Source organism: Balaenoptera physalus (assembly GCF_965194825.1).
Source record: "Balaenoptera physalus genome assembly, chromosome: 14".
NCBI lineage: Eukaryota > Metazoa > Chordata > Mammalia > Artiodactyla > Balaenopteridae > Balaenoptera > Balaenoptera physalus.
The window spans coordinates 9,552,568-9,566,728 of record NC_138893.1 but is presented as its reverse complement, the minus strand read 5'-3'; the positions used below and the strand labels follow the sequence as shown (position 1 = coordinate 9,566,728).

General features: G+C 37.9%; 1 protein-coding gene across 4 annotated transcripts in view; it reads right to left on the bottom strand.

Annotated features, from left to right (window-relative positions):
• Nucleotides 1-12,718, bottom strand: part of HEATR1 (HEAT repeat containing 1) — a 70,876-nt gene extending 58,158 nt beyond the window's left edge. For 3 of the 4 annotated variants that reach the window (XM_082425658.1, XM_082425657.1, XM_082425655.1), the window contains exons 1-12: nucleotides 12,615-12,718; nucleotides 12,139-12,312; nucleotides 11,352-11,568; nucleotides 9,359-9,500; nucleotides 7,734-7,835; nucleotides 7,146-7,286; nucleotides 6,155-6,366; nucleotides 5,867-6,000; nucleotides 4,611-4,713; nucleotides 3,587-3,697; nucleotides 2,711-2,828; nucleotides 1,508-1,615 (exon numbers count right to left, since the gene is read on the bottom strand). In XM_082425658.1, coding sequence (XP_082281784.1) covers nucleotides 1,508-1,615; nucleotides 2,711-2,828; nucleotides 3,587-3,697; nucleotides 4,611-4,713; nucleotides 5,867-6,000; nucleotides 6,155-6,366; nucleotides 7,146-7,286; nucleotides 7,734-7,835; nucleotides 9,359-9,500; nucleotides 11,352-11,568; nucleotides 12,139-12,280 — 1,530 coding nt within the window. In that variant the 5' untranslated portion in view covers nucleotides 12,281-12,312; nucleotides 12,615-12,718. Of the gene's footprint in view, nucleotides 1-1,507; nucleotides 1,616-2,710; nucleotides 2,829-3,586; nucleotides 3,698-4,610; nucleotides 4,714-5,866; nucleotides 6,001-6,154; nucleotides 6,367-7,145; nucleotides 7,287-7,733; nucleotides 7,836-9,358; nucleotides 9,501-11,351; nucleotides 11,569-12,138; nucleotides 12,313-12,391; nucleotides 12,585-12,614 lie in introns of those variants that run through there. The other variant, XM_082425656.1, reaches the window with a different exon arrangement.
• Nucleotides 12,719-14,161: the final 1,443 nt, after the last annotated feature.

Genomic DNA, 14,161 nt, shown 5'->3' with positions numbered 1-14,161 from the left:
AAAAATAAAAAAAATTAAAAACTAAAAAAAAAAAAGAATATTAGGAGATTCCAGGAATCCCGCTTTTTATTCTAGGCACTGAAATCTTCCTATTACAACAAAGAACAGTATTCACTGAGTTTAATTATCCAACAAATCAATGAGACAAACCTACCAGCAATTTATGAAAGAAACATAATTTGTACCAGATCAGAAATGAATCAAGCCAAGCAATATTTTTCAAATTTGAATACATCTACCATTTTAAAAATTAAGTATAACTCTTTAAAAATATAAGAGAACAAAAATATTTTTAAATATTTTTAAAATTACAAATTGAAAAGTAAAAAAACTAAAAACAGTAAAATTCAAAATTAAATAAACTTAACGTGGTAATTATGATTAGCTGAAATTAAATTCTACTTGTAATACGAGTCTGGTTTTAATGGCCATGACACAAGTTTAGAGTTCAGTGTGTTTACACTACTATGTGCTATGGAGAAACTAAACTCTGCTAGCATTTTTCTCTAATCTAGAAATTTTCCAAATATGCAAATGGTAGTACATGAGATGATTTTAGATATTACACAGATGAACATTCTTATTTCAAACTGTATTAACTACAGTAAAATGTACATACAATTAGCACTTCAAACGCATGATTTAAAAGCTATGTGAAATAGATGAAGAGGATAATGAAGTATAAACTACTAGGTATAAATTAAGTTACAAGGATATAATGCATAGCACAGGGAATATAGTCAATATTTTGTATTTACTTTGTATGAAGTATAATCTATAAAAATACTGAATTACTATGTTGTACACTTGAAATATAACATTGTAAATCAACCATAACTCAATTTAAAAAAAAGAAAGCTATGTGAAAACATGAGTCCATTTAAAAGAAACTAAAGAAAAATTTAAAAAAAAATTAACATCAGTGGTCAGCTAATACAGCAAAAAATTTGCTTGAATGACTAAAGTTTGGAAAATACTGCTCTATTTGAATCACTGCAAAGTCTTTGTAAAATATCATTTTGTTATAAAGGCTTTATTTACAAATTAAGTCAGCTTCTGTACTTACTACCAGAAGCCACCAAAATTTTAAAGACAAATGCAACTTGCAGGTACCGAAATCATGAACAGGGCTCCAAAAGCTATCATTCTGATGTCCCCAAATACACTCATGTTAAACTTAAGACTATCAAATTCAAATTTCAAAACTAAAAAATTCTCAGACAGTTTATGCCCCTCTGTAAATTAATCTATAAATCCCAGGTTGAAAAACTCTTAACTAAAGCTAACCTAATCATCTGCAATGTGGAAACATATACAGGTTAAAATGGTGGCTTCTGGCATGTATGGTCCTAAATCTTTGTCCAGTGAATGCCCATATTCTTTATTAGGCTTATCTCTATAATTAAACAATATTGATTCTAGGTGGTAACTTCAATTTCTTATTCTAGAATTACACTGCTCATCATAAGGATAAAAACATCACAAATGAAGGCTATCTGACACAAACCTTTGATGTTGTCATGACATTTTTCAGATGATTAATGGCCAGAAGTCTCACAGGAGCAAGTGGGTGATTCAGACTGAGCATCAAGGAGGTATCAGAATCTGCTAAAAACTACAGGATTCAGCACAATTACCACATGATCTCGCCATTCAATCTGAGCAGCACATGATCAAGAAGAACCAGAGAAAACCACCCCGAGCTGCCCAACTTATTCAATAACCACCATCTAATTTCAGAAACCAAAAAGTAAACCAAACTGAAAGTAAAAAGTAAAGCAAAATCTTTGTCTCCAGAACATAGTATGAGTAACAGCAGATAAAAAAAATTTGTTTTGTGAATGTTGTGATTTCATGTATACTTGTGCCTACATGTAGGTTTAAATTAGTGAAGTAATTCTATGAAGTAATTTTGTATTCTTTATGTATATCTGAATCCAAGGTGAAAAGCACCTAAGATAAATCACTGTATTAGCGCCTAAATGAAATTATAAATCAAAAAAATTGATCACTGAAGAGAATGCAATTCATCTAAATGATGTGACAGTGACACTCAAATTAGTGGCAACTTTATTTATGTATTGATAATTAGACTACGAAGGAAGTCTATCAACATATGATTTTGGAAATGAAATACCATTAAAGACGAAAGTCTAATTATGGAGGAGAAAAACCCAAACAATCATATTTCTCATCCTAACATTTATTTTCAAGGCTAATTATAAGAACTACTTAAATGTCTAACTTCTAGTATAAAGACTTAGGGCGAATCACCAGAAAATTTCTGAAGTTCTAACATAATCATGAAACAAAATCCACTTCCCTTTTCCTAATCAATGACTTAAATAGCCACACGTGGCTGGTGGGTACTGCACTGGAAAGATAAGGGTAGAGGAGAAAGATAAGGAACACTAGAAACCTAAGTTAGGCCATCTTTTGGTGATTGCTAATGAGCATCATATGCAAAATTTCCAAACAACGCTTTACCAGAAATAAGTATCAGGTTCACAGTTATCTAAAAATTACTGTACCCTTCTCCAATTACTTAATTCCTGCCTCAAAGTCTTACTTCAGCTAACTAGGCAAACTGTATAAAATCTTCTCTATGAAACTTCCCAAACAGAAGTGAAGTAGCAAATTTCCTTCCGGAACTCTTCAACTAACCACACAAATACCCGTAAGTGTCATAATTCCCCTGAAAAAAAGTTACCTGATACTTTCCACCACTTGCAGAAAGAGAGATAAATTGGTGAAAAAGCTCCTGTTTTTTTAGGTCTGTAATTTCCTTTAGGCGTTCCTCTAATACGGCATCTAATGTTTTGGGATATCTGGGATGAAATTAAAGAGTTAGTTCATTACTCTTAACAAAGTTATTAACCACACACACCGTATATGTATAAAAGAAAAAATATAATTTTTTAAATTACTGAGATTGAGACTTAAATTTTTGACAAATGGAATACGTAAAACCAAATGATATTGATCAAGTTTGTTACTATGACTCTTTCAACAACAAAAAGTCTATATAAAAAAAATTATACTCTCCATAGTCCCCACACAACCCCTATTTTCCCTTATATTTCAAATATATTTGAATCCTATAATTGTCCCTTCCTGAAAGGTAGAAAAGAAGAACATTATCTGGGCTTCCCTGGTGGCGCAGTGGTTGAGAATCTGCCTGCCAATGCAGGGGACGCGGGTTCGAGCCCTGGTCTGGGAAGATCCCACATGCCGTGGAGCAACTGGGCCCGTGAGCCACAACTACTGAGCCTGCGCGTCTGGAGCCTGTGCTCCGCAACAAGAGAGGCCGCGATAGTGAGAGGCCCGCGCACCGCGATGAAGAGTGGCCCCCGCTCGCCACAACTAGAGAAAGCCCTCGCACAGAAACGAAGACCCAACACAGCCATACATACATACATACATACATAAATAAAAAGAATGTAAGCAGACAAGAATAGCATTAAAAAAAAAAAAAAGAACATTATCTTTACAATTCATTCACTATATTAAGTTGAGATTTGTGAATTATCTCTTTATAAAACAAGAGGTACACATTAAGAAGGGCACAAACACACACACAACTCACCTGTTTTCTACAAGTCTGATAAGTGGAAGAAACTGCTCATTAAGCAAAGATACTTTATTAGAATCGATTTCTTCCTGCGAGCTATATGAAATATACTCCTCAAAAAGAAGGCTGCAGAACAAAACAAATACCGCAGACATGAGAGTTACTATTTATTGAATACCTACTACGTTCTAGCTGCTTTAGAAATATTCTCTCTGTCAGACCTCTACAAGATAGAAATTAGACTCATTTTACAGATACAAAAACTCAGACTAAGAAGTCTTACAATTTGCCTGAGGTCAAACAAGAACAGCAGCAAGAGGCAATACTCAGTGAGCCCTGTTGAGCCATATAAAGTAGAGCAGGTTTTCCACCCTTGTCTGACTCCAGAGCCAAGCTCTCAACAGTACTTTGCATATTTAACCTCACTGAATTCACAAGCCAACTGTGGGAGCAAGGGACACAAATGACACGCCCACCAGATAGGTACCTGCCCAACGATACACAACGGCAAACCGAGACCCACGCAGCCTGACCGTCAGAACTTATTATTCTACTAGCCGGAGGTGATAAGATTTAAACCTACATCCGACCACCATGACTACATTCTTTTCACTGCATCGAGTTGCCCTTCAAATAAGAAAAGAAAACGGGAGGCTGAACTATCTTTACTTCATGCCAACCCTCAGTATTAAGTTTCTAATTGGTATTTACTGACTACCAAGTGTGATGTATTGTTTCAGGCATTTTGGTCCACTTAGTACTAGAAAATTTTAAACAACCACAAATTACATGCAGTATAACCCAAATTTAGTTTCACTGTTAACTTTCCATGACCACGTATAAGCACTAAAGACAAACAAGAGAAATTACATTTTCTGTTGCCACAATTATTGGACTAAGTACTTATAATTAGATGAAATGGCACGGACAAAGCAGGAAATACATTATAAAGGGACACTGGAAAACTGTTAGCCAACCCTGAAAAGTAAACTAAGCCACAAACATACAAATCAAGAGCATGTCAAAAGTAACAGCTTACCTAGCCAACAAATGGTCTAAGTTGTTCTTCAGGGATATATTTGTAAGTATGGCTTCTAAGAGTCTCCTATAGATTTGACCATCCATCTCTTCAGTTTCTTCTCCTTAGCATATATAACAAATTAAAATTGATTGGGGAAAACGTTTCCCGCATGTGTATGCTATTAAGTTTTTTTACAGCAGAAAATCTTTCTACAGGAATAACTTTAAAACTTGTACATAACGACATCCAGCTTTTTACCTATTTTCAAAAGTGTACTTCACCTGTTTAGTCATTTATATCTTTTCAAACCACCTTTGTATACATTACCCTCATTTATCCTTTACCTGATATTGCCTATATTTTTTAAAAACAAGTACTATCATGCCTCTCTCACGAATGAAACGGAAGTCCAAAGAATATAGTCTTTCCCCAGGCCACATTACAAGCGGTGAAGTTGGGACCTGAATCTACATCTCAATGAACTATCCTGAACACAGGCTAAGCTTCATCTCAAAGCCTCCTTACCGAACCAAGAGCTGTCATCTTCCGTTCCACATTTATGAATGAACGTTAGCCCTGGCTTCATTACTCATCACCATCAGAACAGGGAAAGTACACTTTCATTCGTGCTAGTCATGTTTCTGAAACTCACGTTTAAACTGAGGTGGAATTAAGCAAATCTTATTTTCCAATAAATGGACATAACTTTAGAAATGACTTTCTTAGTATGTCTTTCTTAGTCCAGTAGCAACAGGACCAAGTATTTCTTCCTTGTCTTTCTATATTTATTGAAGGGTGAAAAATGTATAATGCAAATAATTAACTTTTGGGCTTTTTTAAAATTTGGATTTGCACGAGATTTTCTTGGTCTTATATTTCCAGTGACTCAAGGGAGAAAAACTGTTTTGGCAACTGGATGTTTATTGTAAATGAATCACTAAAGTTCATTAAATACCTAAATGAGAAGGGAAAGTTTTACTGAGTAATGTGTTTTGTTTTAAAATAATTCCAGTCTTTTTCATGTAGAGACTGTGTGAGAACACATATTTAAAAAAAAAAACAACACTGAGCATATTACTCATTTAACAAGGATTTCCTTTAAACCTGCTCCCCACCTCAAATGTTTCTCTATTCAGAAAAATAGATACATTACACAAAAACAATTAGCAGAAACTCTAAATATCTTCAAGATATTAACAAGGATGTGGTTCCTATTTTAAGAGAATCACAGCTGAGAAAGGAAGTTTCTGGACACAACATGTAAAACCACATACCTGTAACATGATTAACAATGGAGACAACCAGATGGGGAAGCATGTAACGCAGAAGAGGACTGATGTCGTATGTTTCAGAAATCCCGTGAAGTAGCGTAACAAGATCAGGAACAGTACATAAGTGAGGAAACGGCCTTTGAAGAAGCAAGACATAAGATGTTGACTTCACAAGTTAGACAATGAATGGCAATTTTTAAAAATAGTGTAAAATTTATCTTAGGAAAAAAACTATTCAAAATAACTTCATTCACTTGTAATTATTATCATTGCCAATTCAATTATACGTACTTTTTCCCCAGGCTCTCTGGCTTCTGTCGCTGCAGGAGCACTATCAAACAACCCAATCCATCCTTGATCAGAGAGGGAATTCTGGTCAGTGTTTTGATGATCTGTGAAGCCAAGGAATTGACGAAGGTATCTTCCATGGTCACTTTCACCGAAATCTGACATATTATCATGTACGTTGCAGCTCTGTAATCTGGTAAAGATGATTTCAATCCCTAAATATATTTTTAAATATAAGGGAAAAAAAGACAAACTGTGTTATTTTATCCTACTTAAAATGTTACTTTACTTTGACAAATTGGAAATGTCATAAATTAGAGATTAATACAACCTAACACACACTGAGAGTCAACACTCCTCGGAAGTGGAAAATCAAGATGTTGGCCCCTTTTCCTGAAGGGACATGGAAATGAGACAAGTCTCTTGAATGACAGAAGGGATCTCAGAAGGTCTCCCAACTCAAACCTCCACTACACATCCTAACAGGAGCCAAGGAGTCTTCTTTTATATGAAAACATCCACCTGTGTAAGGGAGACTTCAATCAGGAATAAAACAGTGCCTGATTAAAGACAATAATTTTGGGATACTGGTGGGAAGCAAAGCAGTTCCTCCACTGGGAATCTGGGATGGTGGGAGGCAATGAGGCACTTGGGGAGAAGAAACACTGAGAAGCAGAAGTCAATGCAAAAGGAATGGTAAGAGAGCCTCTGCCCTGAAGAGATTTTCTAATCCGTTCTCTTTCCACTGAGGTAACATGAATCTGGGAGAAGATGGCAGGGCCAAACAGCCAACATTCATCCCTAAGGAGCCCTAGCTAAGATCCCACTCTGGTAAGTTTTTAAGAAGTCATATTTTTTACCTATAAATTAAATCTCATTAACCACCTGAAATAAATTGTCAATGTAAAAACACTGATGTCTAAGTGAAATTTTCAAAAGCAAGAAAATTCCTTCAGGTACAAAATAATCTACTTTACACATGAGCGGGGCCAACCTTTTGAACATACGGGAACAGCTTGGCGACTGTATTGTCGGGTAAGTCCTCGGCGGTCACCAGAGCAGACACGATGGTAGAAGCATAGAAAGTTAAGAGAACCCTCAACTGAGCTGAGCTCCCAGGAAACTCAGCAAAAACCTGGGAAAAAAACCACAAACCACACACAGTTTTAAGAGTGACAGGCCAATCAGATGAAAGTATAAAAATATTTACAGCTCTCCTCAACTCCTTCAGGCTGACACTTTAATTTTACCATATGTAACATTACATAAACACATCTAATAGTTCAATTAAATATGACAAGAATGAACAACCTTCCTGACATTTTTAGATTGTGTCTTTGTTTAAACAGTCACTGTAAATAGGATCTGGCAAGGAAGAGAATAATTTATTTTTGTAGAAAAACAGCTTTGGTGATGAAAGACTGATCAAGCTGCTCATGCGCCAAAACAGCAGTTCCTTTAAAAAAAGGGCACTTCTTCAAAGTCCCACTGTTATTAGAGAAGGCCTTCATTTGTTTTTCTCTATGAAGAGGAAGCAACCTTCTAATGGAATTATACGTTCATGAAACAGTTTACTACTCACCTTCACAGATCTTGTCACCAGACTACAAATGAAATCCATGAATCCAAGATCTTTGTAGCAGTGGGTAACCAACGTTCCTTTAGCTAAGGGCACTCCAGATTGCTATTATAGACAGAAAGAACCAGCTATTACTTAGGACATTCATCAACTCATCATTATTTTTAAAGTACCTTCCAAAGTAACAGCTTCAAACTGCTGCAGTTCATAAATACGAAATATAGTCTTTCCTCATCGCTGTTGGTAAAGATGAAATTAACACATAAAATTGTGCAAACTTTAGAAATTCAAGAGAAGGCCAAGCAATGAGTGTGGAGGTACTCAGTGAAAAACGCTCACTTATCACATGTTGCATTTTGATATGTATTTATCTAAATCTGGATTCTCTAGATTCTCAGTAACTCTACTGGTTAAATTTGGTTTTTGAGCCAATGTGATATGGTTCTGTCACTGCTTCACAATAACACTAGTAATAGAAACAGAGAGGAACACGGTCAGCTTATACTGCTCTTCCCACTGCCTAGCACTGTGCATGGCATGTATTAGCGTTCAATAAATTTTGAATAAATCAATGAAAAAATAATTTGAAGTGAACTTTAATAGGTAAGGGGGGTTTGGATACCTGAAACAAGTGTGCCTAGAGAACAGCAGGGTCTGTGTGTAGACTACGGGAAAAATAATTTTGATGTTATTAGCAGAGTGAACGTCGAGTAGTTGGATTAAGAAGCTTTATTTTAGGTTGGCCTTCTCTTCTTGAACATTCTTTAAGTTCAAGTGCTTTACATGCAAACACTTAAATTTTTCTTCTAATTAAAAATTCCCATTCCCTTTCTTTTTACTAATTCTGACCATGGACCTCCTGTCATCACCCATCAAGTTAACTCATTCCACAGGCCCAGCCTGTTAACCTACTTTCATCCCCATTTGCCCTCCTGCTGGCCTGAATCGCCGTGTCCAACATTCAGTAAAATTCTTGCTAACAACATACATCTACTTTCCTCTACTATAGATGCAAACAAAGTGATAATGGCAAGTCAGTTGTTTTACTACAAAATCATGCTATCTGATCTCAGCCAGAGCTTTCCTGTAAGACAACCATCCTATTATTCATCAATAAATTAATTTTCTAGCATCTTCTTCACAACTTTAATAATTTCCGGAAGTCCTTCAAGTATCCTTATCCTTTTAATTTTTGTAAGTATTTTATGCATTTCTTCACCTCTAACTTGTTTTAAGCTTCTCAGTTCCAAAATTTAAAATGCCAGACAGCATGGTAATAGTGGAAAGACAAGCTTTACAATCAGATCTGGATGCAAATGCCAACTCCGCCACTTTAGAGTTACATGAACTTTGGCAAGTAACTTAATTCTCTGAACCTGTCCTCATCTGTAAAAATAGAATTTTGTGAGAATCCAAGATAATAAAATACAAATTGCCTATCCTGATATCAGGTACTAAATGAAAGCCAGCTATTATTCATAACAGTTTCAACTGGAAGTTAGGAAATAAAAGTGATGGAGGTAATACTTGGTCTACTCTCAGGAGCACCAAAGACTTAATTTTTTCCAAATTATACCTTTAATGAAGGTTTGCAATGATTATAGATACATGTCATTCAACAAGCATACCTTAATTGGCAATAACCAGAACCACTTGTGCTTTGAATTATTAATTTTTAGAAGCTGTATAACCCGCACAAATATTCTTGTCTCGTGGTATGGGAGAACACAGGCAATGAGGCTATCCTGATTATAAAGATGGATATGGAACCTGGGGAAAAAAAAGCAAACAATTCTAACTGACACAAAACTTACAAGCGTGTATTTCCTTATGTGTCCAAACGGTGTAACAATGAGCTAAACCCACTTAAAGCAACCATACAACTATAAGCAAGGTATAGCGCACTTAAAGCACAGGCATGAAAGTACTCAACAGGGTTTGCCAATTCTCATGCAGTAGCATTTTAAAATATTCACTATCAAAATTGACATCCATTCACTTTCTCTCAACTTTTTTTACAATCCATTATTACATTAACATGACTTTGGGATCAATGCAGTCAAACCAACAGAAAACCAAACTGGTCAAGTAGGCAGCAACACTCGGCTTCTCTCCATGCTCCAAAGTTCACCTTCCACAGCTCAGTTTCCTCACCTCACCTAACTATCATAATCCTAAAACCAGAAGACTAATTATAAAGAAAATCATATTACTTTCTTTGAATAAAAAAAAAAAATCAAATTACAACCATATTTAATTTGTCTATGAACTTTACAAAACTTGGTATTGGTCATGCCACCCTAATAACATAAGACAGATTTATTAATTCTGTCAGATCCATTACATCCTGTCTAGCCTTTAAGATCTAGCTCAGATGCATTCTTTTTCAAGATGCTTTTCTTAATTCTCCCAGCCAAGTGATCCCTCTTACATCTGTCTTAACTCTCCTATCCTTTCACCTGTACCTTTCTTACAGCACCACGCCCCTTGCCTTTTATTAGTTCTATAATATGGCTTTAATACTAGCCAAGACATCACTTTCTCCATGAAGCTTTCCTCAACTACTTCAGGCAGCAGCACCACATGCCCCAAACTTTGTATACACCCTTATTGTGGCATTTCTTTCAAAACAGTAAGAAAGGGCAGCCTATTCATCCTTGTATTGAACTTAATGTTTGCTAAATAAATAAGTTACATGAATAAATAAATGCAAAACCAAACGAAAAAAGTACTCCTTACAGTAACGGTCTATTTGGGGTAAATTAAATGCTAGAAGACAGAGGGAAATAGTACAGGTTTGATTTTTTTTTGACTGATGAATCTAATGATACGATAATGAGAAGACCCAGGTTACACTTATGTTTTCTCAATGATTCACTGGCTTCCCTTACCCCCATGCCTCTAATTAATGAAGTGGAAGCCCTTCTACTTTTAAAACATACCTAGGAGAAAAAATTAAAATGTGTCAACTATGATGTAATACCAGTGTAATGCAAATAAATGAGAAAATAAACTGAATAAACCTACTGAGACAATTTCCAAAGTAGAGTAAAGATCAGACCTTGGAAACAAAATTTGCATCTCTGCTTACCAGTCATGTGACTCAGCCAACTTAACTCTTCTACACCTGTCTTCTCAACTGTAAAATGGGGATAAGAGAAGCATCTCCCCACAGGAATGTCGTGAGTGCTGAGATAATGCACGCAAAGTGCTTACCACAAGGCCTGGTGTATAAATGTTCAATACACATTAGCTATTATTGTTTTTCTTAAGTTATGGTATTTTAGAGAATACTCTTACTCTGTTCCCAAACCATTCTTTTTGTTATTTTGGCAAGAAGTTTAATAACACCCTTTGCCCCAAATATGCAGTAACAATTTGTAACGGCAAACTGACACGAGCCCCTCAGAACTAATGAGGCTAGACTATTCACTCAAGATCTTCAGTAGCTCTACTTCTCAGTATCAACAGAAATGAGTTCAACAGTAGAAGGGCATGCTTACCTCACCCAATACAAATCGTGTTAATCTCTTAATACACCTGATTTTTCAATTTTAAACTTTAAATGTAAAAAGATCAATGTTATTAGCCCATAATTATTTCCGTAATTCCATTTGCTACCTGTGGATCAACCACTCCAGACACTTCTGTGCCGGCTTCAGCAGGAAGTAAGGAGACAGGTGGATAAGAAATAATGAAATGTTTTCATCCAGCTGTTTGTTCACTGCTTTGGTCTGAACGCTCCGCTCCAAGGTTTTTGCTAGCTGGCTGAACAACGGTGCTTCAAAACGCTCAAAGGAAGGATCGATACCAAGCAGCTCTTCCAGGCCAGTGCATCCTAGGAAAAGGCCACTTTATTTAACAATTCTTTGCGAGCAAACTCATCTCACCCCTCTTTTACAGTGTTACTTTTGCCTAAAACTCTCTGAATTCTTTTAGCATATATAATCTGTAATACAGTCCCAAACATAGACTTCTAGTTTCCAACATAGAGAATAAATCTCATCTCACCAACTAGGAGAACAGAAATACCTTTCGGCAGGGGGCCTTTTTTCTTTTTTCAATACAATACAATTTCAATACAATAATTTGGCCAGTCCTAGGAAGGCTCCTTCCCTACCCTCCAGCCACAGCCTCCCGCCCCTTTTGACTGTTCCTCCTCTCTACAGCTTAGATGACCCCCCAACCTTGTTTATCACCTGTGACATTCAGATGCCGCTGCCTATATACATTTCACGCATCTAGCGCATGGCTTTTCGTTATTCTCTTTCCCTTAACAACGTAAGTCAGGTTAGCAAGTTAGAAACCGCTAAGGAAGAGGGCGGGTCAGAAAACAAAACAAGAAAATACACCAACATCCAGGAAACACACGCTTCCCAGAGCTTTCCTAAGTTAAAGGGTAGCTCACCAATGGCAAAGGCGGTGTCCCTGTCGATGGTGGCCGCTTCCTTGGGGTCAAACAACAAAGAGGCAACTTCATCTCTAGATAAGAGGCTGGGATCACTTTGAGGGAGGGCGAGTCGTTGGAGCTGCTGGGCTAAGGACGTCATCTTTCAGGCCAGCGGATTTCTAAACACACAGGCTAAGAAACATAACCCCGTGAGAAGCCTCTACAAAATTAAGAAGGTGGCTTAACGGTAAGCAGCAAATGCCTCACGTACAAGCAACCTTCCTCCGTACTCAACGCGGCCGCGGACACATCACCTGCTGCCCAGGGACTCGCGGACGCCGGAGGTGCAAACACTAAAGCAACAGCGTTAACAGCTAATTACAGCCCCGGGGGCCGCGCCGAACGTTTCTCAGCCCCGACTCCGCGGAGACTCGAAAACCCGCGGACACTTTACGCTCCCCTGTATACCAACCCGACCCACAGCTCCCGCTCACCCGGAGCTCCACTTCAGTCAGGACTCAAAAGCCAGCGAATCTTCACAGCAGCTCCCACGTGGTACCAATAAGTCCAGCTCTCGCCCGGAAATGTGGCGCACTCCTCGCGCGAACTTCCGGTTTCAGGCACTACGGCAAGTGAAGAGGTACAAGCTTGCCCGAATGAGAAAAGGCGACTCCGCCCCCAGACGGCAAAGCCCCGCCCCTCCGCTGCGCCGGACTTAAGGCTCAGAATCTGCGGTCCGCTAGCTGGGAGCTACTGGTCTGTTTTTGGCTTGTGGCTGGAAGTTTCAGTTTCTGGGCGGGCCTTTTGTGAGCTTTAAGGTTCTGTAGCCGGAATCATTCATTCAACATATACGTATCCAGCTTTTACTAGGTACCGGCAGCACCGCGCAGTGGTTAAAACTGTGAGCTGCGAAGTCACAGCCCGGGTTCGTATACCCGCGCTAACGCCTTTGGGCGGTGTGAGCTACACCGAATTCTCATCTCTCTGTTTCTTACCTCCTCTATAAAACGAAAAGAAGCTGAGAATTTCAGGCGATGAGCTACTACTGATCGCGGTGCGAGCCGCTCCGCAAATTCTGGACACAACCGTCCTGGGGCTTGGGGGCCATCCCTTCCTCCACTTTGCATTCTTGGAGGCCACGCATTGCTTTTTGTTTGTTCGTTGGTTGGTTTAAACTAACCCTGGTGAGAAGTAATTTACAAACGAAATCACACACTTCAGTTAAGCAATTCGATGAGTTTTAACAAAAGAATAAGCAGGTAACACTATCTCCCCATTCAAGACATAGAAAGTTTCCATCGTCCCTAAAAAGTTCCCTCTTGCCCCTTTGCTGTGCTGCCCACCCCGCTGCCGGCCTCAAGTAACCATTGGTCTTCTTGGTGTCACTATAGATTGGTGTTGCTGACGAGTGTCCCATATGGATATACCACAATCTATTCCCAAAGCAGCGGTATGTGCCCAAATGGAGTGAACTGGCCTCTGCAAGAAGCTGCACCGGACACAGGAGTGAAACTGGATATCCTACCTATCTTTTTTGGATGCATTCGTTTCTCTTAGGATGTGGAGCTCTTCGATGCCAGGGTGTCAGTCCTCTTCCTTGGAGACTGGTGGAAACAGAGTTACAGTTTGGGGGGCTCACTTCTATACTCCATGCCTATCTCTCCCTTTTGTGAACACAATCTTCTGTTGTGCTTTGCTTTAACAGCATTTAAAACAACCAAAAAAATCTTTTCAGTTATTTCTACAGAGAGTTAATGATCTCCTTTTGCATGGGGTGTTGATTGCCTTGTAGTGTGGTTTTTCAAGTTCTGGTGGTATCTCTTTCATCCTTAACAACAGATCTCTCAAAGGAATTTTTTTTTTCTTTACCAAAGTAGTCAGTTTGGGGAGAAGTGAAAGTAGTGAGAAATGAAAATCAGGCCTATTTTTATCCACAAAGACATATTTGTTTTTTTGCCTAAAAAAAAAAATCTTCATATATTTAAAAGCTTCATCAAAGTGAAAATAAATGGAAAGTTACCGCAAGTATTTGGTTCAACCA